Source organism: Leopardus geoffroyi, chromosome C1 (assembly GCF_018350155.1).
Source record: "Leopardus geoffroyi isolate Oge1 chromosome C1, O.geoffroyi_Oge1_pat1.0, whole genome shotgun sequence".
NCBI lineage: Eukaryota > Metazoa > Chordata > Mammalia > Carnivora > Felidae > Leopardus > Leopardus geoffroyi.
The window spans coordinates 7,510,232-7,536,990 of record NC_059328.1 but is presented as its reverse complement, the minus strand read 5'-3'; the positions used below and the strand labels follow the sequence as shown (position 1 = coordinate 7,536,990).

Below are 26,759 nucleotides of genomic sequence, written 5' to 3'. Positions count from 1 at the left end.
AATGATTTTTTAAACGTTTATTTTTGAGAGAGAGAACATGAGTGAGGGGTGTACAAAAAAGAGGAGGTGACAAAGGATCCGTGCTGACAGCAGAGAGCCCGATACAGAACTTGAACCTACGAACCATGAGATATTGACCTGAGCCAAAGTTACACACTTAACCAAATGAACCATCAAGGCACCTCAATAATGATTTTTTTTTTTTAAACGTGGGCTCTATGCTAGGCATAGGGCTTGAATTCACAACCCTGAGGTCAAGACCTGAGATGAGATCAAGAGTGAGATGTTCAACTGACTGAGCCACCCAGGCGCCCCTTACATAATATTTTATCAATACTAAATTTCTTGTGTGATAACGGTATTATGTTACATGTGATATGGTATAACGAGAATAACCTTACTCTTAAGACAAGGTGAAGTATTCTAGGATGGAATACTGTAATTCTGTAACTCATTCTCAAATCCTTAAATATATATTTATATATATAAAGAGACAGAGATGAAGCAAATTCAGCAAAATGTAAACAGTACATCTTGAAGTTTTTATGGGAGTCTTACAGGAGTTCTCTGTATTATTCTTTCAACATTTCTACAGGTTGGAAATTTTTCAAAATACCAAAACCTTGAGGGGAAAAATATCTCATTTGAACTACTGTTATTCAAGAGTTCAGCAGACTTCCAGAGCGCCTGGGTGGCTCAGTCAGTTGAGCAGCTGGCTTCAGCTTGGGTCACAATCTCACAGTTTGTAAGTTCAAGCCTCACATCGGGCTCTGTGCTGTCAGCGTGGAGCCTGCTTTGGATCCTCTGTCCCCCTCTCTGCCCCTCTCCCACTCACACTCTCTCAAAAATAAATAAACATTAAAAAAAAAAGAGTTCAGCACACTGCCAAAACTGCACATAAAGACTCGGGAGAAGGAAACTAACACTCACTGAGCACTTATAATGCACCAAATACTTTTTTTATATCTGTGATTCCAGTCAACCCTCAGAGCAACCCTTTAGGGTAATTACTACTTTACAGAGGAGAAAACAGGCTCAGGGAGGTGGAGTGGTGAGTCCAATAGCGAGTCAGGACTGAAGTTCAAAGACGGTCAGGATACAAGGCCATGCTCTCGCACTCCTTAACGTCTTTGCTGTGTTCTTCTCCCTCCCCTGCTTCTATGTTTTCTCAATCTCAAATGTACTGTATCCGGGGAATTTCAACAGATTTGAAATCCATGTTCTGCAATATATTCAATATTCAATAACCACTAAACACCCAGAATGAACCATGCTTCTGCACTTCACTGAAGACAGCTGACGGAGAAACAGAAATAAGGATAACAGCTCCCATTTCTATGGGCCATACCAGGTACAGACTAGAAGGGCCTCTCATAAGAGATCAACCATGCAACCCAGGGTAACATGGAGAAAATACGAAGATTTGAAGCAATAAATGTAATTTCTTTTTTTTTTTTTTTATGTTTATTTAGTTTTGAGACAGACACAGACAGAGTATGAACAGGGGAGGGTCAGAGAGAGAGGGAGACACAGAATCCGAAGCAGGCTCCACGCTCTGAGCTGTCAGCAGAGAGCCTGTCTTGGGGCTCGAACTTAAGGACCGTGAGATCATGACCTGAGCCAAAGTCGGCCGCTTAACCAACTGAGCCACCCAGGCGCCCCAGCAATAAATGTAATTTCTAACTCAGACTGAAAAAAGACTAAGAAGACTGCCATTATGAAAAAATCAAGCATGTCACTAGCATCTAAAAGTCACAAGGACAGCTAGGATAAACCCCAGCATTCAGGGTATTCAAATATGAACGAAGTTACTCCAGAACAAATAAAAGAACAACTTGAGTGGACTGGTAGGCAACATGTGAAAGATCATACCCCCAAAAAAGATGATAATAGGACTGGAAAAAAGATTTCTCGTTTGTGAGTGAAAATTCAGAGTTTATGAATGCAGTAATAATAACAACACTATGTCAGGCACTGCTCTAGAATAAGTCATTTTAGGCGCACCTGGGTGGCCCAATTGGTTGAGCATCCAACTTCGGCTCAGGTAATGATCTCACGGTTCGTGAGCTCGAGCCCTGTGTAGGGCTCTGTGCTGACAGCTCAGAGCCTGAAGCCTGCTTCAGATTCTGTGGTCTCTCTCTGTCTCTCTCTCTCTCTCTCTCAAAAATAAAATAAAACATTAAAAAAAATTAAAGTAAGTTATTTTATTGGGGTGCCTGGTGGCTTAGTCAGTTAAGCATCCAATTTCATTCAGCTCAGTCATGATGTCATGGTTCGTGAGTTCAAGCCCCACATCGGGCTCTGCACAGACAGTGCAGAGCCTGCTTGGGATTCTCTCTCTCCCTTTCTCTGCCCCTCCCCCACTTGAGCTTTTTTTCTCTCTCTCTCTCAAAAAAAAAAAAAAAGTTCAGTCACTTGTCCAAGATCACACAGCTATGAGTAGTGGGGCTAGGCTTCTAAGCCAATAAGGATGGCTTTGGAGCCCATGCCACTGCTCGACACCGCCTCTCAAAGAACGGGGTTGGCTACCACCCTGTATCTTCCAAAACGAGAAGCTGAAGCCACAAAGCCAACCAACAAACTTTCTATGAAACAAATACTGATTCAGCCCCACAGACATGTGTTCTTTCTTACAGACCAGGTTTGGAGGAACTATCCACATTGTTCTTTAAATTCCACTCTGCTTTGACAGCAGCAATGGGAAACTAAGTTGATCAGGACTTGAAAATGAAATGACAAGCAACCGCTAGAAGTTGGTCCACTTAAAAAGTGTGCATTTGCGGCTTATTGTTAGACAACGACAGAATTTGGCATGGAGTTAAAAATTTCCCGACTGCCAGCGTGTTCTGATGCAATCCCGTCTCTACCAGCTTTGGAAAGGAGGGCAAAGGATATGCAGAGCTGAAAACCCAACAAGTATGGCCAAACCCCCTCAGAGGACCTTAGATCCCTTCCACATGTACAGAAAGGACAATTTCCAGAACCAAAGGAATCCTTGGGCACTACAATGGCTCCAAGTGGCAAGCTTTTTAGTAACTTTAACAGCACTGGCAAATTAAAAGTCCTAGAAGAACCAGGGAATGAAGACACACACACACACACACACACACACACACACACACACACACACACCCCAGGCTGTGGGCATCCCTAACATGTAACCGTTCAGAAAAGCCCAGATTTTGAAGAGCTTCAGCATTTCAGGAAGCTAAGCGAGATAAGTCAAGAAAGAGGGGCCCCTCCTCCCAGACACTCCCACACTCCAGAATTTCTGACGGTGAGAAAGGCCAGAATCAGCCCGAGTTATTTCCCATATTTTACAATCCAGACTTCATCTTTCTGAATCATTCGCTCTGCTAACAGAAGCTGATCTGGGGAACACACAACTCCTCTAAGTGCAATTCCTGTAATAGACCTATCCTGAAGAATAAAACAGTAAGAAACGTTAAATAGTGTTCTTCTGCCTAGGAAGGAAGTGAAATGCCGCTGGGCTATGAAAAGTCTACAGGTGTTTCAAGGAGGTGAGAGATGAAGTCCACATTGAAACCATTTTCTTCTTCCTTGGTCTAATCCTAAGTAAATGCAAGCATGTGTGGCTAACCGGTGGAGTCACACACATCTGGGTTTAAATGCAGCCCCCATCAGGCACGTGATCAGGGGTATGTTACAGACCTCTAGAATCCACTTCTGTTGAAATGGCGGTTAATAGCCTGTATTTCATAAAGGTTGTAATGAGCATTACACAAGATAATAAACGTTAATTTGTCCCCAGCATGATAGCACACCCTCAGTAAATGCAAGGTACCGCTGACCCCTGTCCTCCCCACCCCCGCCCACCCACCTTTGGATTTCAAACCCATTCATAGGCCTTATCATCCACTGCTTCCTGACAGCACGAACACTGGTCCCCAAGGTCCCCTTAATGGAGTGTGATCTGGCTGAAACTGCGGCTGAAAAGCTAAAAGGGGGCCCTTTGGCCGAGAAAACCAAACTCCGGGAAGCAAAAACGGATCCTCAGCAAAAGCTTGGTGGCGTCTGTTGTTTACAGTGAGTGCCCTTCCTACCAACGTACTGAGAGAGTCCCAGTACATTTCTATTCCTCCACTGGCAGGGAACGCGCAAAGGTGACGAAGAGGCTGGCAGCGGGGCCACCTCGCGAGGCTGAGGCTGTGGGAGTGGGAATCCTGATGGAGTCAGGGCCCTCCTGGGAGGGGACAACCGAGAACGATGGAGCCTCTCACCCCTCTCTCTCCTCAAGCAGGGGCCCTCGCAGCTCAAGGCTGGAGGCTTCTCAAGGGTCCCGCCACCGTCCCGGCCAAGCGCAAGTGGGACCCGAGGGGTCAGCAGGAGGGAAGCGGGGGCCCGCGGGCGCCCCCGAGCCTCGGCTTGGGAATGTGGTCTGAGAGGGGTCACCGGGGGAGGGGCCGGGCGGCGAGGACCTGGGGAGGGGCGGGGCCCGGGAGGGGGCAAGAGGTCGGGGCCCCCGGCTGGGGAGGCTCAAGGCCCCCGCCCAACGCCCAGCCGCACGCCGAGCGCCCCCTCCAGCCGCGGTCCCCGCCACTACGGCGGGGCAGTCCCACTCCCCTTACCTGGCTCGGCTGCTCTGCCTGCTCCGAGGACGCCATCTTTCTGAGGCCTGACTAATCTATCGCCGCTGGGCGAGGCGTCTCCCAAGCGCCCTCGCTCTCGCTCACCCGCCCAGACCAAAGTAGCCGGAACTGAACCTGTCGATGGGGGCCGGGGGTGGGGAGGGCACGCGAGGAGGAAGGGGAACTCCTACGTCCGGGTCACCTCACACAATTGCCATTAGGTCTCTGCTGCCCAGGAAGTTCTTAAGTCCGTGTTTTTTGCATTTTTATTATTCTCATTGAATTAAATCTCTGACCATCCCCACAGTGCCTTGGGCACAGGCAGGGACTCGCTAAATCTTTAATGAATGAATGGGAAGAACCTTGGAAATTAATTAATGTTCAATACCATTTGTTGAGTGCCTACTATTTGCCAGGCACTTTGATAGCTGCTAGTAATAAGAAGATCCAAGACTCAGTTCCTGCTCCTAAATTCAGGCCAAACACACACACACACACACACACACACACACACACACACACACACACATACAATTACAGCATCTTACGGATAGGAGTCTGATAACAGTTTGCAGATTAGGAAGACACAGAACGGAGCTTTTTGGAGAGAAGAGACTTCTACATTCTTACTTGATAGTAGTTGAGTAGTTAGATTTTAAGCTAAATGTAAAATTATATTAAAAATTGCATATATTAGAACTATCGGTCAGTTCATATTGCAGTTGTGTTTTGACTGATTATGAGTACTTAAAAGGGTTGCCTCAACAATTCCTCTTACTAAACAGTTTTAAATGCCTACCCTTTTCTAATGAGATAATATCTTATTTTCTTATAAACAAAATATGAAAGAGACTCTGGATGAATATGAGCTATTTCTTATGTACGTAAAATGCCTCCCCCCTGCCCCCACTTCAAGCGAAGAACCTTTTAAAATTTTTTATTATTTTACTGGTAAACGTTTTTTAGAGGGAAGAAAGTAGCAGTGTTAGAACAAGGATGAATTTATTGCCAAGCAGCATCTGAACAATCTCAAACAGTGATGTGGTTCGCATTTTCCCTTTCCTGTCTGATTTGAGATCTTAATGTTTAATCTAGTTATGTAAGCATTTCGTTCCGAGATCCCAATTTGCACAGCTGAAGCCGGGAATCAAACTGGTGGAAATGTGCGAGTATCTTATTCTTTCAGCAGGACTGAAAACTACACTCATCAATGTTTTAAATTGCCTGAGGGTTGGGACATCTTACAGATCTTTTCAGTTTGGAAAGGAAAACAAATGAACACAGTAGAATGTCACTGTTTCATTTGAGTGTTAACGTTATGCATCTATATATGTAATTAAGAGTGCTCTAACAATCCAAGGAATATATATGCGTGTCTTTCATAACGCAAAATAAATCCATATTGACCTCATTTTGATCCCGCCACTGAACTCCTAAATATAAGCTAGAAAAACACTCCTCTAGGCCGAATTGAGTGACGTAACGAAGTTAGCTTCGATCCCAGAGACTACAGCTCCCGGCATGCCCCCGGAGCCACACGGGATTAGCGGCAACTAAGACTACACTTCCCGGCGTACCTTGGTCCCACGCGTGATTTGCCGCAGAAAGAACTACATCTCCCGGCAAGCCGCGGGCGGGGGGGTGGCGCCGCGCGGAGCCTCCGCGACTTCTCCGAGTCAGTCGAGTCCCACCCTGAGGAATATGGAGGTGGCCGGAGGCGCCGAGACTGAGATCCGGCCTCTGAAGCCGTGTCTGCTGCGCCGCAACCACAGCCGCGAGCAGCATGGCGTGGCGGCCTCCTGCCTGGAGGAGCTGAGGAACAAGGGTTGGCGCGGGACCCGGGCGGAGGCTGTAGGGGCCGGGGCGGGGGCTGCGGGGAGCCGGGTCCGGTGAGGAGGTCGGGCAGGGGCAAAGCGGGGTCAGCAGGAGCGACTTGGGACGGAAGTAACTCATGTGGGCATAGCGATGGACAAGTTTCAAGGCGATTATCTCATGTGAGACTCATTTGGTGGGAAGGTAGACGGGAAGAAATATGCAAATTAAAACCGACTCGACTTAGGTGTCTTGCCTAGAATCGCTCAGACCTTGGAGCAGACCTAGCCTGGTGCATGCCTGCCTCTGGGCTTCCTACCGTGACGCTGGTGCCCCCAGCAGGGTGCCAGCGCCTTTCTGTCGTCAGCTCTGGCAGGCACTTGTGCAGCGTAGAGAGAGCTGCTTCCGACCTTCCTGGAGTTCCAGACAAGGAACTGGTGCTCTGAGTGACCGAAGTTCCGAGTCCCGGCCCCACACGTACTAGCTGCTTGACCTTGTACTTAAACCAGCTCTCGACCCTCAGTTTTCTCATCGGCAAAATGGGTATAATATTTCCATACGTGCTTTACAGGACTGTTGTATTTCCACGACTTGAAAGTATTATGAGCCAGTAATAATAAATTGTTTATCCACGGTGAAGTTGTACACGTTAAACGTGTGAGCCATCCCCAGTCATAGTGTGTGTCAGTGTTCAGTGCTCCTCTCTGAGTCACCAAGCCCCAAAAGATACCAGACAGAAATCTTTCGGAGACCCAGGAGCAGCCAAAGCATTATAAATGCTTTCGTGACATGGCTTTTGCCACCTCACTGTTCACATATTTGTTCTTGGCATTAGGGTACTTAAGTGTTAGTTCCTCTTGAATGCATCGGCTGGATACACTTGGCCCAGGGACCAGTGTAAGCGCTTGTGTTTGGAGCTCAGCCTCTCCAAGGCTTGCTGTTCTATTTGGGTGCTGGACGACATTGCCCAACCATATTTGTAGTCCACTGGCTACTTTGCTGCTTCCCCTCACCCTGTTTGTGCCGTAGGCATTGCCATCACCAAATGCGATGGGACAGATCTGCCCCAGACAAGCCTGTTGCCCCTTGACAGTAAAGAGGAGAAGCTACAGATGCAAACTCCTGCTTCTCCTGTGCCTTCCTGTAGGTTAGAAACACTGCAGAGTACAATGCTGCATGGAACAGAAAGCATTTCCTTTTTTACTATTCTTTCCTTTTTTTTTTTCTTTCTTTCGTTTTGGTTTTGTTTTTTTTTTTTTGTTTTTTTTTGACATTGGACACAGGAGAATTTAAGATGACCACTGAATAAATGAATGAAAGACGGCTCGCTCACAAGGACTCATACCAGACTTTGGCTTGGTTTTCATCCAAGTAAAGATGCGAGTGCTCCTAACGTGGGTGTAAAGCAGCTGGAGGAAACATTGTCAGGAGTCAGACTGGGTGTCTGCCACTTACTGTGTGACCTCAGACAAGTGACTTAGCCTCTGTGAGCCTTGGGTTTGACATCTGTAAAATGGAAATAAGAATAGTCCCTACCTTACAGGATTGTTAGGAGGTAAAATACTGTGCACAGGAAACACTTAGAACAGTACCAGGCGTGTGGGAAGTGTTGTCTTAGTGCTGGCGGTTGTGGTTGTTACTGTAGGTCTGCTGCGCTTTGAGAGCATATATGTTGAGAGTACAGAGACAGGTGTAGTTTCCTTATGGATGCTTGTCAATTGCCAAATATTTTATTCCTCTCAGCCTGTGACATTCTGGCCATTGATAAGTCCCTGGCACCAATCACCCTGGTCCTGGCAGAGGATGGGACCATCGTGGATGATGATGATTACTTCCTGTGTCTGCCTTCCAATACTAAGTTTGTTGCACTGGCCAGTAATGAAAAGTGGACGTACAACAATTCAGGTAAGAAACTCTGGCCGTAGACAAAATGATCTCTGCGATACAACATCCATCTCGATTCATTTTGCTGCCCAGGCACCTGGTTGCTGTTTGTCTGGTTAAGCATTTGTGCAGCCAGCATTTACTGAGACACAAAAACTCACCTCAAGGGGAGTGTGGTAGGATCCTGGGTATGCATGACCGGGGCATCAGGTTTAAGTGGCTTCTTTTCATAAAAAAGATACAGAGCAGATTCACACAGAAATAATCGAAGGTGGAAGAGAAGGGAAAATGCAGGTCCTAGATGGGGATTGGCTTTCCCGTGAATCCTTGAGAGAAGGCGCTTCCCTCACCCCTGAACTTTTTCTAAATGGTCAGTGGGAAGCATGTACAGACCTCCTAAAGGTCTGTGTGTTGGAAGAGGAGGTGAAAATAGCACTTCAGGTTAACCAGACTGTGACTGGCTTTTTCTCCCCTATATCAGATGGAGGTACAGCTTGGATTTCCCAAGAGTCCTTTGATGTAGATGAAACGGACACTGGGGCAGGGCTGAGGTGGAGGAATGTGGCCAGGCAGCTGAAAGAAGACGTGTCCAGCATCATCCTCCTGTCCGAGGCAGACCTCCAGGTAAACCTTCCTCCTCCACAGCCCCACTCATCTGGCTCTGCTGCCCCCAGCCCCTTAGTTTCCATGTGTCTTGCCATAATAATTCCATTATTTCTTCATTTTTATTAACATCTTTTTTTAAATTTTTTTAAATGTTTGTTTATTTTTGAGAGAGAGAGAGAGACAGAGCATGAGCTGGGGAGGGGCAGAGAGAGGGGGACACAGAATCCGAAGCAGGCTCCAGGCTCCCAGCTGTCAGCACAGAGCCTGATGCGGGGCTCGAACCCATGAACCGTGAGATCACGACCTAAGCCAAAGTCAAATGCTTAACCAACTGAGCCACCCAGGCGCCCCTATTTCTTAATTTTTAAACAATGCTTTGACAACAACCCAGACTCTTCATTTTCTAATTCTTGCACCTAGAGTAGAAAATCCAGATGCCTAGACCCACTTAGTCTCACTGGAGGGTTAAGGAGGTATTGTCAAAGAATGTGGAAGTGGAGAAGCTGAATTAAATCCCAGCTCCATCACCATGGCTTTGAGCCAGTAATTTAGCCTCTTTGCCTACATTTCCTGTCCAGTAAAATTGGGATAAAGATAGTACTGTCAATTCAAAAAAAAAATATTTACTAAGCACCTACCCTGTGCCTGGCATGTTTCTGTCCAAGGGATACAGTGGTGAACAAGCCAGACACAGAATTCTGATGGAAGGAGCTCAAATTCTGATGACGGGAGGCAGATAAAACAGGAAGCATGTTCGATGGGTAGCAGGTGGGGCAGTGTGCCAAGAACAACGGGGCTAGTCTGGATTGGGAGATCAGGGGAGGCCCCTCCAAGGAGGTGGCTTTTTTCGTAATTTTTTTAAACTTACAAACTTACATATTTGAATAAAAACAAATACATTCAGGGGCACCTGGGTGGCTCAGTCGGTTGAGCGGCTACTTCAGCTCAGGTCATGATCTCACAGCTGTGAGTTCAAGCACCATGTCGGACTCTGTGCTGACAGCTCGGAGCCTGGAGCCTGCTTCAGATTCTGTGTCTCCCTCTCTCTCTGCCCTTCCCCCACTCATGCTCTGTCTCTGTCTGTCTCAGAAATAAATATTTAAAAAAAAATTTTTTTAATAAATAAATAAATACATTTGTATGGCTCAAAATCCAAGAGGTATAAAAGGATATACGGGTAGCCAAAAAGTGAAAACAACCCAGATGTCCGTGAACTAAAGAATGGATAAATAAAATGTGGTTTATCCATACGACCTAAGAGGAATGAAGTATTCATACATGTGTAACGTGGATAAAGCCTTCAAAATGTTACGCGAAGTGGAGAAGCCAGACATGAAAGGCCACGGATTTTGTAGTTGCCTCTATATGGAACGGCCAGAATACGCAAGTCCGCAGAGATAGAAGATAGAGTGGCTGACTAGGGCTGGGGTTGGGGAAGCTTTGAGCGGAAACAGGAGTGATAGCTAATGGGTGCTGTGCTTTCAAGGGTGCTGACTGCACAAGTCTGTGAATGTACTAGAACCCACCTAGTTATACACTTTATATGGGTGAATCATATGGTATGTGGGTTATATCTCAATAAAGCTGTTTGGAAAAAAAATAAAAAGGACATACAGGAAAAATCTGACTCCTGCCCTTTAACCACCAGGTTTCCCTGCCCAGAGATAATCACCTCTCAATTTCCCATTCTAGAAATGTTGTATATGCCAACAAATACATACATATTTTCTCCTGTCCCTGTACTCCACAATGGAAGTATATCTACCCTTTTTTAAAGAAACATTTGGAGAATATTCCAGATCAGTACGTAAAAGACATTGCCGTTCTTTTTTGTACCACTGCATCGTATTCTGTTTTGCTCATGTGCCATGACTTAATCAGGAGTCTCCCCCACTGGTGGACATCTGGGTTGTCATCAGTCTTGCTGTTCCAGACGGTGCTACAGGAAGCTCCGTGTCATTCTGCACACATGCTTGTCCGTAGAATAAAGTCCCAGAAGTGCAGTTGATGGACACTGGCAGGTTCCCAAGAGGTGGCGATTACACGGAGAGCTGAAGGAAGGAGGGAGCTTGCCATGGACAGGTCGGGGCCACAGTGTCTTAGAAGTGTTTTTAGGTTTGTTAAAGTCTGTGTTTGTATATTAGGTGCTCATTGATGCTCCGTGTTCAGACCTGGCTCAGGAGCTCCGCCAGAGCTGCGTCACCGTCCAGGGGCTCCAGAACACCCTCCAGCAGGTCCTGGACCAGAGGGAGGAAGCCCGTCAGTCCAAGCAGCTCTTGGAGCTTTACCTCCAGGCTTTAGAGAAGGAGGGCGGCATCTTGTCGAAGCAGCAAGGTAGGACTCAACTGGCCAGGGGAGTCGCCCTGAGAACTGAGGGCCTGGGGAGAGAACCCGTGTTTATAATGTGGCCAAAAAAGGGTGACACCACAGCTGCTGGCATCTTGAAATGACGTGCTTCTGTCTTTCTTTTTTTATTTTTAACGTTTGTCTTGAAAGAGAGGGCGCATGCAAGCAGGGGAGGGGCAGAGAGAGAGGAGAGGGGGGAGAGAGAATCCCAAGCAGGCTCCACGTTGTCAGCGCGGAGCCTGATGCAGGACTCTATCCCACGAACCGCGAGATTGTGACCTGAGCCAAAATCAAGAGTGGGTCGCTTAACCGACTGAGCCCCCCCAGGCGCCCCCGTGTGCCTCTCCCTTGCCCGACTGATGGCTCCCCGGTCGTTTGTGCGGCTGTATGTTTGCCCAGTGCACCATCTCCTCATGTCTGCTTTGCAGAGTCCCAAACTGTTGGTGACCAGACGGATGCAGTCGACACGGGTGGTAACAGAGAGAGCTCCTCCACAATCGCACTCACAAGCCAGATCCTTACTGTGCTGAAGGAGAAGCCTGCTCCGGAGCTGAGTCTGTCTAGTCAGGATTTGGAGGTGGGCAAGAACGGGGGACCCTGAGCTGCAGGGAGCCACTCCCCCTGGGGGTGCAGCACCCTGCAGAGGCGCATACGGGATTGCTTCTGGCCTCTGCAGACCCTGGCTCCTCGCTGCCCCATTTGCCTCTTCTATGCACAACATCTCATTTCATCTATGTCAGAATGGCTTGAACAAACGTCTCATTTCATCTATATCAGAATGGCTTGAACAAACGGGTGCACTCCCGCAGATCGTCAAACCGCGTTCTTGGGTCCTTTGTGGGAAACGGAATGTCCGAACCGGTCGGGGAGGAGTGGCGACGGGGAGGAGTGGCGGGTCTCAAGCTTCCGGAGGGCGGCTTCTGGTTCTGTTGGCCCCTGAGGGAGATGTCAGTCAGTCGAGGCACATAAAGTCATCCTAGTGAAAGGTGCGCCTGGGGGGGGTGGGGGTCATCTTGTGCTGACTCCACGGCCAGGGAACTAGAAGCCTGACACAGGATCCGTCAGAGTGGGCGCCACTTCCTCTTCATCCTTGTCCCTGTCCCAGGCACCTCCCCGTGTAGCTAGAAGGCAGGAGACCTTTCGACTTGTGCCTGGCCTAAATTTCCCGTAAGTGGAGGACTTGACACGTTGTTCCCACGAAACTTCTTTCCAGAGGGACTTTCGTGTCAGTGTTGGAGGGTAAGGAAAGGCCGTGGCCATGGAGCGTGAAAGGATTCTGGTGTTTCAGCACAAAGACCTCACATACGCCGGCGCTGCCCGAGCTCAGTCCCCTAAAGAAAATCCTGGGAGCGAGAGAGCAGCAGGCGAGGGGAGCCGGGAGCGCTTCTCAGTGGTTCTCGTTCTTGCCACAGCTGGTTGCCAAGGAAGACCCCGGAGCTTTGGCTGCCGCTTTGAGCTGGGACGCGGAGAAGACGGTGACGGTGCAGCAGGCCTGTAATCAGGAGCTCAGCCTGCGCCTTCAGCAGGTGCAGAGCCTGCGTTCTCTCCGGAGCCTGTCGGCCAGGAAGAGTTCGCTGCCTGGAGAAAGGCAGGAGCCTAAGCGAGCCAGACAAGACCCCACATAGCTGCAGCCGGAAACCCCGTGGCCTTGTTCTCCTTCTCAGTAAATACCTTCAGCCTGATTACTGTGGCTGCTGCCTTAATACTGTACCCCCTGCCTGATAGCACCTTCTGGAACAGCCTGGAAGACCAGCCTCCTGCGGTCCCTTCCAGAAAAGTGCTGCCACATCTCAGCTCCCGCCCTTGCATTTTTTGAATGACAAAGCTGCACCCACAATACCCCACCTCTACTAATGACCTGTTCTCATGGTCTCTGTTTGAAAGTAACGGTCAAGGGCAGTGAAAAGAAGCTGTTGTATTTCAGACTCACTATCCTTTTCCAGAAGCTAGAACTGCAGAATTTTCAACACAGATAATGGTCGGGAAGGTGACATACTAGAGTTGATTTATGGCCACAAACTCGTTTCTCAAGTGAATGAATTTTTTGGTTTGTGTAAAGGCGCATATTAAGTCTGCAGACCATAGGGACATATGGAGAGTCTAATTCGCCATTTCTAATTGTGAAATTATATTTGTTACCACTGTGAAACTGTTTCCAGTTTTCTAATATGTTTTATCAGCAGGGGGTATGAAAGGTCATTAAACTGATCTCCATGTGATATGGCTGTGAGTCTCTCTGGGTGCAAGGCAGAGGCTTCTGGTTTATATACATCCTGTTTCTGCACAAACTCTTTCTTTGGGCTTTGTAATCTAATTTGGAACAGATTTTCATCCCTGTGAATGTCCAGCATGACTTTCAGAAGCCATGCAGCCTACGGGCCGATTCTTCAACTTGGGGAATCGTCCTGGACAGGGCACAGAGACCGAGCATCCCACGGCCTACCCCCACCCACTCGATGCCAGTGGCCATCTGTGAGCATGGAGACAACGGAAAACATCCCCACATGTCTTCGGAATGCCCCTGGAGGGGCACTTACGCCGGCTGGGGATTTTTCTAGCAGTCTGCTCTGGGTTAGCACTTATATATGGGAGCCTCATAAAACTGAGTGAGCCGGTTAGGGTGTGACTTATCCTCTCATACATAGCAAAGCTGTACTTGGCGAGGTTCAGAGATTTGCCCCGTGTCACAAGGCTAATTGGAGGCCCGGGATCCTGGTTCCAATTCCAGTGCTTTTCCCACATTTGTGTGTTTTCTGTTATGTCCCCATGCTCTTTTTTTTTTTTTTTCTTTAATGTTTATTTTTGAGGGAGAGAGAGAGACAGAGCATGAGTTGGGGGCGGGGGGGGAGGACACAGAATTGGAAGCAGGCTCCAGGCTTTGAGTTGTCAGCACAGAGCCTGACGTGGAGCTCAAACCCACAAACCGCAAGATCATATCCTGAGCTGAAGTCGGACACTTAACTGACTGAGCCACCCAGGCGCCCCATACCGTCTTTTCTATTCTACGTCCAGGTCACTGGTCGTGTTACACCAGTGTAACAAGTTGGAATCCACTCGAACCGGAAAAGACCTCATGTGTCTACAGCATAATTGCCAGATTTCTGACCACAGGCACAGTGCCGGTGGTATAAGAGAATAGCCCCGTGAACCCTGTACAGATAGCCCAGGGGTAAAGGAAGCCTGGATTCCAGGAACAGAATGGACCCTCCACTCACCAGTTACAGCAACATGTCCGTCTTTGTCCTCCGGAATTAAAAATGTTTTCTCGAATTACGTCTCAAAGACACAGTAGGGCTGCTGTTGGCTGGCCTGGGTGTTGGGATGCCCTACTTGAGACCAATCCACCAAGCATCTCGGCTGCACAGGATAATGGGGAAAGTGCTGTGGGGCTTGGAGTGAGCCACGCCGCCAGGTGAAAGGGGTAAATGAAGCGTGAGGAGGAGCGTGGGACCTAGCACATAGTAGGACTACAGAGAGCAGGTTCCCTTCATCTCCCCAGGGGCAGAGGGAGGGGGCGCAGGAGCAAAGACAGAGCTGTGTGAGGGGGCTCCTGTCTACGGGTCTACGGGGCGAAGACCTTAGTCTGCAAACTCGGACCCAGATGCACGGTGTGCGCGGCTGCAAACACATTACATTGCCCCTGGTGCCACTTACCTTCCAGAATAGAAATGTAGCGGCACAGCAATATGTCTAAAAATAGGAGAGAGAGGGCAGGGCAGCTCGTTCTTACGGGAGGAGAAAAGAATGTCAGAGGAAGCAGCTGGGACTAATGAACTCCGCATTAGCCATATCCCATTCTTTCAACTCAAGTCAAATGTCGGTCCCCATTAGGCAATTGGCTTTGACGGGAGCTATGCTAATTACCACTTACCAAACCTTTAATTCTTGGGGAAAAGCAAAAGGAAAAAAACGAATGGGTTTTTCATTTTCAAGAGAGAAAGGGATAAAATAATAGTAGTCGGGGAAAGGAAAACCTGCATTAATTGCAAAAATGATTAACGTGCCTTTACTAAGATTTACCAAATTGCTTAGCGGTTTCATTTCCTCGTCATCCGCTCAATTCTTTTTTTTTTTTTTTCTTTTTTGCCTTCAGGGTTTTTCTCCATCTTATTTCGTTTGTACGGTTTCGCCTTAAATTGTCTTGGCTGTGTCTTATATTCCTTGAAGTTTTTTAAGGACCTCGTAAACGACCTAGTCTGAACACCCAGCCGCTATTGCCTGAGTCCTCTGACCCCGGGGTCTTCTGTCCTACTCGAAGGCCTCCAGTGAGGGGGACAGACTCACTCTTGGGAAGTGCACCGAATTTTCAGATTGCAGAACATTCAAGTTCACTATTTGCTCAAACTAAATCAGAGCACACTTTGTAATTACAAGGAAGCGAGCCAACAGGTTAATGCATGGATACTGGATTTTCCTCAGCACTTCCCAATACCACGTTCTAAGAACTATCAGCAAGCAAACACACACACACACACCCCAAATCTAGCTTTTCCTCCAGTTTATAATTATTTTAATAAGACAAGCACATGTGTTTTTTGATCACTTAACTAATTGTAAGTGGAAAAGATAAATTAGCGTTAATTTTATCAGGGTTATAACAAGCTAGAAGTGGTGGGTAGCCCAGATGTCCTTTGCCTCTACCTCTCTAGTCTAGAAACTGAAAATTTTCTTCTTTTATAAAAAATTGTTTTAAATGTTTATTTATTTTTGAGAGAGAGAGTGTGTGTGTGTGTGAGCAGAGGGGGGGCAGAGAGGGCGACAGAATCCAAAGCAGGCTCCAGGCTCTGAGCCGTCAGCGCACAGCCCAACGTGGGGCTCAAACCCATGGACTGAGATCATGACCTGAGCTGTAGTCAGGCACTTGACTGAGCCACCCAGGTGCCCCCAAAATTTTCTTTTTAATACCTACATGACTTTTCCTCTGGTTTGTTCAAAATGGAATGCGGGGGTGCCTGGCTGGCTCAGTCAGAAGAACATGCGACTCTTGATCTCAGGGTCATGAGTTCAGGCCCCACGTTGGGCATAAAGAGTACCTAATAAATAATTTTTTAAAAACTGGAATCCACATCTACTGAAGAAGCTGCTATGAAGATGTGGGTGATCCCTTCCGCGGGTGCTGTTAAATCAAGTTAACAAGTGTCTCCCATGAGCTTACTGGTCTGAGTTTCCTAAAGCTGGGAATGGTTTGCCATCAGCCCTAAATACGAACACTATAAAGGATTTGTTTCAGATGCTATGTCACACTCAAGTCTTCCTCAACAGTTGAGGATCCGTTCTAGTGCCAAATATTAAAAAATAAATGCAAGAGAATGAATTACAACTTGTCCGGGTGCTGGTGACCCCATCTAGACACTGAACTTGTCTATAGTGAACTACAAGAACGTATACTTTGAGAAAAGTCTACCCAAAACCTGATGGTAGAAAATTATCCTAATTTACCCATTTTACTCTAATGTATCCATCATGAGCATATTAATCTAGTCTAACATGCAGTGGATGCCAGTTAACATTCAATCCCCTGCACTAAGGTAAGCTTCGACTTGACAGATTCCCTGCCAGTCTCATTTGTATGGCCTCATTATCCTTCGGATATTACTTAGTGCAAAGTTATAAGTCCCCGGTCTTAAGGACCGTGTAGGTATGACCCCGATCGAAACTGAAAAACAATGAGCACGCTTTCCTTCTAGAAAAATCTTAAAAGACAACGTTCTGAAGGTTAGCTGGCCTTTCAGGCTGGCATCTTGCACCGGTGTGCTGACCCAATTACTGGTCTCTTAAAGCTGCTGTGTTCGGAAATGTGGATGCTATTACGGCTCCTCTGTCACATTGTACTTTACTCAGCTAGTAATTATGAATATGAGCTCAGCTCTGCAGAAAACAGAACGGAACGGTCAGCAGTCATGCTCCATGTCTGCTCCCCTGGTGTCCAGAGAAGATTACAATGCTTCTCCAGCCAGCTTTTGCCGATTTTCCTCATATTAGGCCTGACTCTCAGAAACTTCCTGTGACTCAAGGTATGAATCTCGAAGCTTTAAAGTTTAGCATCTAAAAACCTCCACCCCAGGGCACCTGGGTGGCTCAGTTGAGTGTGATTCTTGGTTTCAGCTCAAGTCATGATCTCACGGTCTGTGGGTTCAAGCCCATGTCAGGCTCTGTGCTGACAGCTCAGAGCCCGGAGCCTGCTTCCAATTCTGTGTGTGTGTGTGTGTGTGTGTGTGTGCATGTGTGTGTCTCTCAAAAATAAATACACGTTTGAAAAACATAGTTAAGGGGCGCCGGGGTGGCTCAGTCAGTTAAGTGTCTGACTTTGGCTCAGGTCATGATCTCATGGTTTGTGAGTTCGAGCCCCACGTCGGGCTCCATGCTGACAAAGTGGAACCTGCTTGGGAGTCTCTCCCTCACTCCGTGCCTCCCACACACATGCTCACTCTCTCAAAATAAATAAGCTATAAAAAAATATTTAAAATATACATATTAAAAAAATTTTTTTTAACCCTTACCCTGGAAGTTTTCCTTAGAGTCTGTCATTCAAGAGCCATAAACAATATGCGTAATCAAGGATTTTGGTGCTATGGGAGAGAATTCACATTTGATTAGGGTTTTGAAATTGAGTGATTTGTTCACTCCTAATCTCATTTGAGCAGCCCGGAATCCTGGTCCACATGGGGCCTTGAGAGCCGTTCTGCACTGTATCACAGGAACACAAGTCCCTCTCCTGTTTAGCCATCACTATTGTCACTTCTGTGGAAATTCTTGAATGGGAAAAGGTCGCAGTTATACACATATGTATCAACGTATAGGCATCTGTCACAGAACAAAGTCTGGATCCTGCAATCCTGAAGTTCCTTGAATTAGGAGTTAAGGCAAGCAGGCTCCAGGCTCCTCAGCAGCACCAGTCTGTATTAGGTTGAAATAAGACCTTCAATAAGTCTGTTGAAACAGACTTCACAGGCACCTCAGTGGCTCGGTGGGTAGAGCATCCAACTCTTTTTTTTTTTTTTTTAAATGTATATTTCTGAGAGACAGCACGAGTGGGGGAGGGGCAGAGAGAGGGGGACAGAGGATTCAAAGCGCTCCCAGGCGCTCCAAGCATCCGGCCGGCTTTTGATTTCGGTTCGGGTCACGATCCCAGGGTGGAGGCACCGAGCCCCACGTCGGGTTCTGCGCTGAGAATGGAGCCTGCTTAAGATTCTCTCTCTGGGACACCTGGGTGGCTCAGTCGGTTGAGCGTCCGACTTCGGCTCAGGTAATGATCTCACAGCTTGTGAGTTCGAGCCCCGCATCGGGCTCTGTGCTGACAGCTTGGAGCCTGGAGCCTGCTTCGGATTCTGTGTCTCCCTCTCTCTCTCTGCCCCTCCCCTGCTCACATTCTGTCTCTCTCTCTCTCTCTCTCTCTCTCTCTCTCAAAAAATAAACATAAAAAAAAATTAACAACAAAAAAAGATTCTCTCTCCCTCTGCCCCTGTCCCCCAGTCAGGTGCACTCTCTCTCTAAAATAAAAAAATTTAAAGATCTTTTATTTTTCTTTTTTTTTTTAATTAAAACAATTTTTTTTAACGTTTATTTATTTTTGAGACAGACAGAGACAGAGCATGAACGGGGGAGGGGCAGAGAGAGAGAGAGGGAGACACAGAATCGGAAGCAGGCTCCAGGCTCTGAGCCATCAGCCCAGAGCCTGACGCGGGGCTCGAACTCACGGACCGTGAGATCGTGACCTGAGCTGAAGTCGGAGGCTTAACCGACTGAGCCACCCAGGAGCCCCAAATTTAAAGATCTTTTAAAAAATAGACCGATTTCGCTCTTCACAAAGCAAACCTAAAGCTCATCCATGAAAGAACTGTAACAAATCAAAATTGACTTACTAATGGAAACTAATATGAGTATTTTATAGCAGCAGTTCTGAATGGAACTCTTCTTATGAGTAAATGAACATATCATCTGTTTAATAGCATATTTGTTTTTAAATTCATTTTCTCTAAAGCACAAAAAATAATTGTTTTGCTCTTTGAGCACAATGTTAAAAATTTGCTTTGAATATGAGGGAAATATTTTTTAAATTAGACGGTTTCTGTGAAGATAAACTGAAACAGAATGTTATTCTGGACTCTTAAATATGTCGCCTTTGGCTATTTTGAATCAAAGGAAGACAAGAACAGAACTTCCAAGCACATAACGAAGATGAAAGCAAAAGCCAGTGGGTCAGCAAGAAGCAAAAATCTTCATCAAAAACGCTCACCTTGGCACCTGGCTGGCTGTCAGTCGAGCACGTGACTCTTGATCTCAGCGTCGTGGGTTCAAGCCCCCCACTGGGGGTAGAGATTACTTAAAACCTTGAGGCACCTGGGTGACTCGGTCGGTTGAGCGTCCGACTCTGGGTTTCGGCTCAGGTCATGATCTCACGGTTTGTGGGTTCGAGCCCTGCCAGGCTCCACGCTGAGAGCGCAGAGCCTGCTTGGGATTCTTTCTCTCCCTCTCTCTCTGCCCCTCCCCTGCTCTCATTCTCTCCCTCAAAATAAATGAATAAACTTGGAAAAAAAAAAAATATATATATATAGTATGAAGACAGATGGTAACCCCACTCATCATGGTGAGCACTTCATAAAGTATATCATTGTTGAATCAGTATGTTGTACACCTGAAACTAATACAATGTTGTATGTCAATTACAGTTTTAAACATCCTATAATGTTTACTTTGGGTTCCAAATTACTTAAGACACTCAGTATTGGGCTTTATTAGAGTTTATTTATTTATTTTTTTTTTTTTAAATTTTTTTTTTTCAACGTTTATTTATTTTTGGGACAGAGAGAGCCAGAGCATGAACGGGGGAGGGGCAGAGAGAGAGGGAGACACAGAATCGGAAACAGGCTCCAGGCTCTGAGCCATCAGCCCAGAGCCCGACGCGGGGCTCGAACTCACGGACCGCGAGATCGTGACCTGGCTGAAGTCGGACGCTTAACCGACTGCGCCACCCAGGCGCCCCTATTAGAGTTTAAATAAAAAAGACTTTTCAGGCACCTGGATGGCTCACTCAGTCAGTCGAGCATGCAATTCTTGATCTCGGGGTCATGAGTTCAGGCCCCATATGGGGTGTAGAAACTACTGAAAAATAAAATCTTTTTTTTTTTTTTTTTTCAACGTTTATTCATTTTTGGGACAGAGAGAGACAGAGCATGAACGGGGGAGGGGCAGAGAGAGAGGGAGACACAGAATCGGAAACAGGCTCCAGGCTCTGAGCCATCAGCCCAGAGCCCGACGCGGGGCTCGAACTCACGGACCGCGAGATCGTGACCTGGCTGAAGTCGGACGCTTAACCGACTGCGCCACCCAGGCGCCCCTAAAATCTTTTAAAAATAAAGTAAGTACGTAAACTTCTGAATTACATGGGAATGAGAAGACCACAACTGTTAATACATTTTATTCAGATCCATCGTTATAATTCCTTTGCATGAGTAATCAGGGGTGGAGTCTTATTTGCAGGAGGAGAAGGTCTTGCGGAAGAAATCCTTGCAAGGTGTCTTCTCCTGCAGGGACTGTTGAGGGGGCGGGACTTCCTGCCTTTTGGCTGCCTCTCTGGCTTCCCGTCCGTTCTGTGTCCCTGTGTCCCCCGTAAGGCACCAGCCTGGATGACCCCAGGCCAGGAAAGTCAAGAGGCTGCTTTTTTTCCTTCATTTCTATTGCTTCCTGCAAATGTTTTTAAAAAGAAGCAGAGGACAAAGGAAAGAAAAATCAACCATCTGGCTCAGCCAGCATTAAAAGATACATAATTGCTTCCTTTAAAAAAAAGAACAAAAAACAAAACAAAAAAAAAAAAGATGCTTCAGAAGAATAAATCACCTTTCCGTTTAAAGGATAAAAAAATTAAGAGAACACCCTCACAAAATTGTCCTCATTAGAGAAGGAAAAGTTAAGGATTTTCAGTCTAGGGGGTAAAAAAATGGCTTGTTTTGCCCATAATCTTCTAATCTTCATTAGAAGAGTTGGGGAGATCTCTCATTTTCCCTGCCGACCAGTCACTGGTCTGACTCCTGGATGTCCACAAATTACTGAGACAGATCAGATGGAGACATTGATGGAGACAGAGCAGATGGAGACATTCTGCTCTTTCAGATTCTTTAGGAAGCTTCTAGGAATAACCCGATGATAAATGACTTGTCTGAAACTCATCCGGCAATTTTAGAGAAAAATCCATTTTTAATGGCCAACTTTATGTACTCTTTCTTGGAACTTTTTCAAAATGGAAAAAAAAAAAAAAAAGAAAAATAAATCACCTCACAAAGTTATAAATTCTCACAGCGGAAAACGTAACGATGTCAATTAATCGGAGCCAGGAAGAAGAGTCCCGTGCATATATAAATTAAGATTCCAGGGGCGCCTGGGTGGCGCAGTCGGTTAAGCGTCCGACTTCAGCCAGGTCACGATCTCGCGGTCCGTGAGTTCGAGCCCCGCGTCAGGCTCTGGGCTGATGGCTCAGAGCCTGGAGCCTGTTTCCGATTCTGTGTCTCCCTCTCTCTCTGCCCCTCCCCCGTTCATGCTCTGTCTCTCTCTGTCCCAAAAATAAATAAACGCTGAAAAAAAAAAAAAATTTAAAAAAAAAAAAAAAAAAAAAAAAAAAAGATTCCAGAAGCTAGTGTGACTAATGCGGGCAGCGACGGCTCCAGGATTGCGCTGTAATAGACTGAGACACTCAACGTTCCAAAGTTTGGCGGACAGAGATCGCCGGCATGGAGAGGTTCCCCTGGAGTTGGGAGAGCTTTCATCCCGGTGCCGGGACGTCACGTCACAAAGGGCAGTCCTGCCGTCTGTCCCGTGCACACTCGGCCGAGGAGTACACTCGGCCGTGCTGGGGGTCCACAGGCACGGGCGAAGATGCCAAGGAAACGGCCAGAAGGCCGGCTAGCGCGCGGCCTGCTCGGAGGCCACTCACCCTGATGTCATGTCGCGTCGTGTCGGGCGAGGCGACCCTCCGGGGGCAGGACGGAGGTGGCCGTGCCTCCCCCCGCCCCCCCAGGAGGAACAGCAGGAGCAGGCAGAGGGGCAGCGGCATCCCGCAGCCTGACTGGCACTCCTCTCCAGCTCTGCGGCCGCGCATCCTCGGCGGGCCCGAACTCAGTGTTTTGCGCACTTGGGTCTCTTCTTTGGGGGAGCGGAGAGGGGGCTATTTTAAGCTCAACCTGCGGCTGTTCTTTTGTGTACCTACCAGCCCCCCCCCCCTTCCCCCACACCCAGGCAGTGATGCACAGGTCTAAGCCATCAGAGCTCACAAAAGGGCCTTGGGATCAAAGTTAACCCCTTCCAGGTTCCGAGTAGAGTCCCTTACTTTGGAGGACATGTGCACTCGCTTCCGAAGAAGCTCTACTTCCCCACAATCCTGCCAAAAGCAAGCAGGAGGCCATGAGAACAAAGCCAAGTGATTCAACACCATGTAAAATTGGCCGTGCTCTGGGCTGACAGCTCAGAGCCCGGAGCCTGCTTCGGATTCTGTGTCTCCCTCTCTCTCTCTCTGCCCCTCCCCGGCTCATGCTCTGTCTCTCTCTGCCTCTCAAAAATAAAGAAATGTAACAAAATTGGCCGTGGGTGAGGAGCTTAAAATCTGAAATTCAGTCCACGTAAGGCGGGTCGGAATCTGTTCCAGGCTGCAGAGACAAGGGGGTGCGGAGGGCACAGGGAGGCGCTCAGATGGCAGGCAAGGAGGCCCCCAGCCCCGTAGTCCAGAGAGGGGTCCTCCTGCCGAGGACTCCTCAAACTGCCCCGCACCTGAATCGCCTGGTGACAGACACAAAAGCACAAATTCTTTTTTTTTTTTTTTTTAGAATTTTTAAAAATGTAAATCTAAGTTAGTTAACATATAATGTGGTAATGGTTTCAGGAGTAGAATTCAGTGATTCATCACTTACATATGACACCCAGTGCTCATCCCAGCAAGTGCCCTCCTTAATGCCCATCGCCCCACCCACCCCCCCTCCAGCAACCCTCAGTTCGTTCTCTGTAGTTAAGAGTCTCCTGGGGCGCCTGGGTGGCGCAGTCGGTTAAGCGTCCGACTTCAGCCAGGTCACGATCTCGCGGTCTGTGAGTTCGAGCCCCGCGTCAGGCTCTGGGCTGATGGCTCAGAGCCTGGAGCCTGTTTCCGATTCTGTGTCTCCCTCTCTCTCTGTCCCTCCCCCGTTCATGCTCTGTCTCTCTCTGTCCCAAAAATAAATAAACGTTGAAAAAAATTTAAAAAAAAAAAAAAAAAGAGTCTCTTATGGTTTGCCTCCCTGTTTTCATCTTATTTTTGCTTCCCTTCCCCAAAGTGCAGATTCTGATGCAACAGGTGCCTGGAGGGGCCAAGATCCCATGGAGCGCCCTGGGGGGATGCTGCAGGGGCCCAGCCCAGGCCCGCTGGGGCTCAGACCGCTGGCGTCCCCCAACTCGTGGTCACAAACTCGCACTTTTCTCTGAAGGACACAGAAATCAGGGCACCACGTGGAGCCAGAGCTATTCGGCAGGTGTGTCGGGTGTAAAACGCACTTCTTACTGCACTTGACCCGCTTTCCTTCGACTGCACCACTGCGGGGAATCCTCCTCCGTGCCCCACTTCCCCCCACCAACTGCCTCCCTTCACTGGTCCCAGTTTCAGACTCACACGAGCAAAGAAAGGCACAGACCCTCTTTACCCACTGGAGACGACCGGTAAACTGAGACCCGGGCCGCAAAGCTGCTAAACGCGGCCAGCAGCCATGGCAAGGTCCCGAGTAGAAGTAATGCAGTGGGACCACGGACTCCACTGCTCTCTCCACTAGGAGCGCTGAGCTTTTCTGTGTCCACAGTCCTGGTTCCCACCCCCTCACGGGGGAAGTCTCCATGTGAAGTTCCATTTCATCACAGGATTTGAAAGGATCTGGGTAAAACCGCCATGACCCGAGGAGTCCTGGCTCATATTTTTTCCATACTAATTTCTTTGCCTAATTCCCACAAATGGATTAAAAAATTGAGTCTTACAGATGAGAAATTCACAGAAGCTCGGCCAATTTCTTCTACCCTGAGTATATTTTGCAGATTTTTTTTTTTAATGTTTATTCAGTTTTAAGAGAGAGAGAGAGAGAGAGAGAGAGAGAAAGCACGAGCAGGGGAGAGGCAGAGAGACAGGGAGAGAGAAAGAATCCCGAGCAGGTTCTGCACTGACAGCAGAGAACCCAGTGCAGGGCTCGAACTCACAGGCCGCGAGATGATGACCCGAGCCGAAGTCAGGCACTCAACAGACGGAGCCACCCAGGCGCCCCTATTTCGCAGCCTTTACTCGATGGACTCATGAAACACTCCGAGCGCCTAGCATGTACGCAGAACGACAAAGGACCCAGCCCACACCCACCCCAGCAGCGCTGTTAGAGCGCAGCCGGGTGGCAGGACACACAGCCGACAAACGAAAGCACATTCGGGGCAACGGCAAGTGCACCAGGGAGGGCCGCGTGGGGCGGCTGGAGGAAGGCCATGTGTCATCTCAGTACTGGCTGTTTCCAAGGAGGTGGCAGCGTGTCTTCAAGGTGACAGCTGAAGACTAAAATCCTGGCTTTGCTATTCAATTAGCCCCTCTGTGGCCCCAGTTTCCTCATCTGTGACATGGGGGTGAAAAATAGCGCCTACCGCCCGCATCACAGCGTCGTGGTGAGCAAATAACCCACCGAGCACAAGCGGAAGGCACGGCAGACACTGGTGTTCAGAACCGCTACTGAGATCTCCTCAGTCCTACTCCACTGGCACACCTTACGCTCCAGAGTCCAAATATCTCAGGGTGCCTACCGTGTGATCACTCTTCTCCAGCCCAAAGCCTGTCCGCAGGGAGCTGATAATCTAAGGTCTTCTGCAAGTATGTGTTTCGGGAAAGATGTAGAATGGGAACTTTGAGTAAGAGGAACTCAGGACTGGGGCTCCTGGCTGGCTCAGTCAGTAAAGCATGGGACTCTTGATCTCAGGGTCCTGAGTTCAAGCCCCACGTTGGGCATGGAGTCTACTTAAACATAAACATAAACAAACAAGTAAGAAAAGTTAAAAAAAAAAAAAAGAAAAGAAAAGAAAAGGAACTCCGTACTGAATTATTTTGAAAAACTTGAAAAACAAAGACAGCTCATTCTAAACGGCAGAACAGGACCCAGATAGAAGTTAGAATAGGGGCATGTGGGTGGCTCAGTCGGTTTAGCGTCCACCTTCGGCTCAGGTCACGATCTCAGTTCAGGAGTTCAAGCCCCACGTCGAGCTCTGTGCTGACAGCTCAGAGCCTGGAGCCTGCTTTGGATTCTGGCGCCCTCCCTCTCTCTCTGCCCCATCCCCACTCACACTCTGTCTCTGTCTCTCAAAAATGAATAAGAACATTTACAAAAATTTAAAGAAGTTAGAAAAGACTTTTCTCTGTACACAGAAGAACCTTGTAATAGTGAGTGTCCCATAACCAGAAGGGCTGTCTCTGGAGTTGCTGTGTAGTTCCTTGTTGGTGAGGAGATCGGACTAAATGACCCCTGGCGCCTCTTTATAAATTCCACAATTCAGTAAAGGGAAAGCAGCGTGTCCCGATGTAACCCTCCTGGGACATCCAGGCTTTAAGGTCTCAGCTGTGTACCAGCCAGGGCCGACCCTTGGCGCATCCCAGGGGCTGCTGTGTGCAGAAAGGGATGCTTTCCAAGTTCGCCGGCTCCAGTTAATTTCAGTAATAACAAATCAACACAAGACCTTTCATTTCGAGCTCTTCGAGGAACTGGTGTTAACAAGGAAGACAACAGATACTATACATGTTAAGTTGCCCGCGTTTCCAGGACGCGTTCCTTCCAAAGACACGAGCCTCTTTACACGGTTCATCATCTGGTAAATGGCTCATAGGTTAAAGTTCAGATGAGGTTCCAGGACACTTGAGGAAGCCAGCTCACAAAAACAGGGCCCTCTGCAACTCCTTTCCGCCACGTGTCCCCAAAGATGGACTCACACAGGATGACTGACATCACTTTGGACATTCCAGAGTCAACAAGACCCCATCTAACATGCAGTGGAGAAGAGAACACAGGAAATGGAGTCAGCTCTTCTTTACAAAGTCTGTCGACTCCTGTGTGGCGAGCCCTGAAAAAATGTACTCACCCACAGTAGAAGCAGGTCACACGTTAAAGATGCGAAATAAACCGAAAGATTACGTGAACATCAAGTCAATTTTACAATCTGGCTAGAAAATTTCCCATCAAAACACCCATGCCAGCCCCCAGGTGCCCTCTCCAAGCCTGTAACCAGAGACAGGACGCCCGTGGCACACAGAGTTCGCCACTTCCAATCGTCAGCGTCCCGGGTTTCGAGAGCTACAGAAATCCATAAACACGAGACCCAGAGTAACAGTGTTGCCCCCTTCCTCTTCCTGTCACGTACAACCTCGCTGCAAGGTACAGGGGACCCTACTGCACTTGAACACAAAGCCACAGAATGTCACACGGCCACTAGAGTTGCAAACCCAGGATGCAAATCCAAGTCTGCGGACTTCTGGAAAGTCCATGGCGTCCGGTGTCTGAC

The 26,759-nt window shown here is 47.9% G+C and overlaps 2 protein-coding genes across 5 annotated transcripts in view; one reads left to right on the top strand and one right to left on the bottom strand.

Moving 5' to 3' along the window:
* Positions 1-4,705, bottom strand: part of PEX14 (peroxisomal biogenesis factor 14) — a 146,781-nt gene extending 142,076 nt beyond the window's left edge. Inside the window, exon 1 of one of the 2 annotated variants that reach the window (XM_045482142.1) lies at positions 4,590-4,705. In XM_045482142.1, coding sequence (XP_045338098.1) covers positions 4,590-4,625 — 36 coding nt within the window. In that variant the 5' untranslated portion in view covers positions 4,626-4,705. The remainder of the gene's footprint in view (positions 1-4,589) is intronic. The other variant, XM_045482143.1, reaches the window with a different exon arrangement.
* Positions 4,706-6,215: 1,510 nt separating this feature from the next.
* DFFA (DNA fragmentation factor subunit alpha) lies at positions 6,216-13,456 on the top strand. 3 transcript variants are annotated; one of them, XM_045482141.1, is made up of 7 exons: positions 6,233-6,414; positions 8,145-8,306; positions 8,767-8,909; positions 11,036-11,225; positions 11,666-11,814; positions 12,343-12,404; positions 12,650-12,916. In XM_045482141.1, exons 1-7 carry the CDS (start codon positions 6,291-6,293, stop codon positions 12,690-12,692), a joined length of 873 nt encoding a protein of 290 aa, XP_045338097.1. In that variant the 5' UTR covers positions 6,233-6,290; the 3' UTR covers positions 12,693-12,916. The 3 variants fall into 3 exon arrangements, with proteins under 3 accessions (XP_045338095.1, XP_045338097.1, XP_045338096.1); XM_045482140.1 differs by lacking the exon at positions 12,343-12,404 and adding an exon at positions 11,914-12,032 and having other exon boundaries at positions 12,650-12,759; XM_045482139.1 differs by lacking the exon at positions 12,343-12,404 and having other exon boundaries at positions 6,216-6,414; positions 12,650-13,456.
* Positions 13,457-26,759: the final 13,303 nt, after the last annotated feature.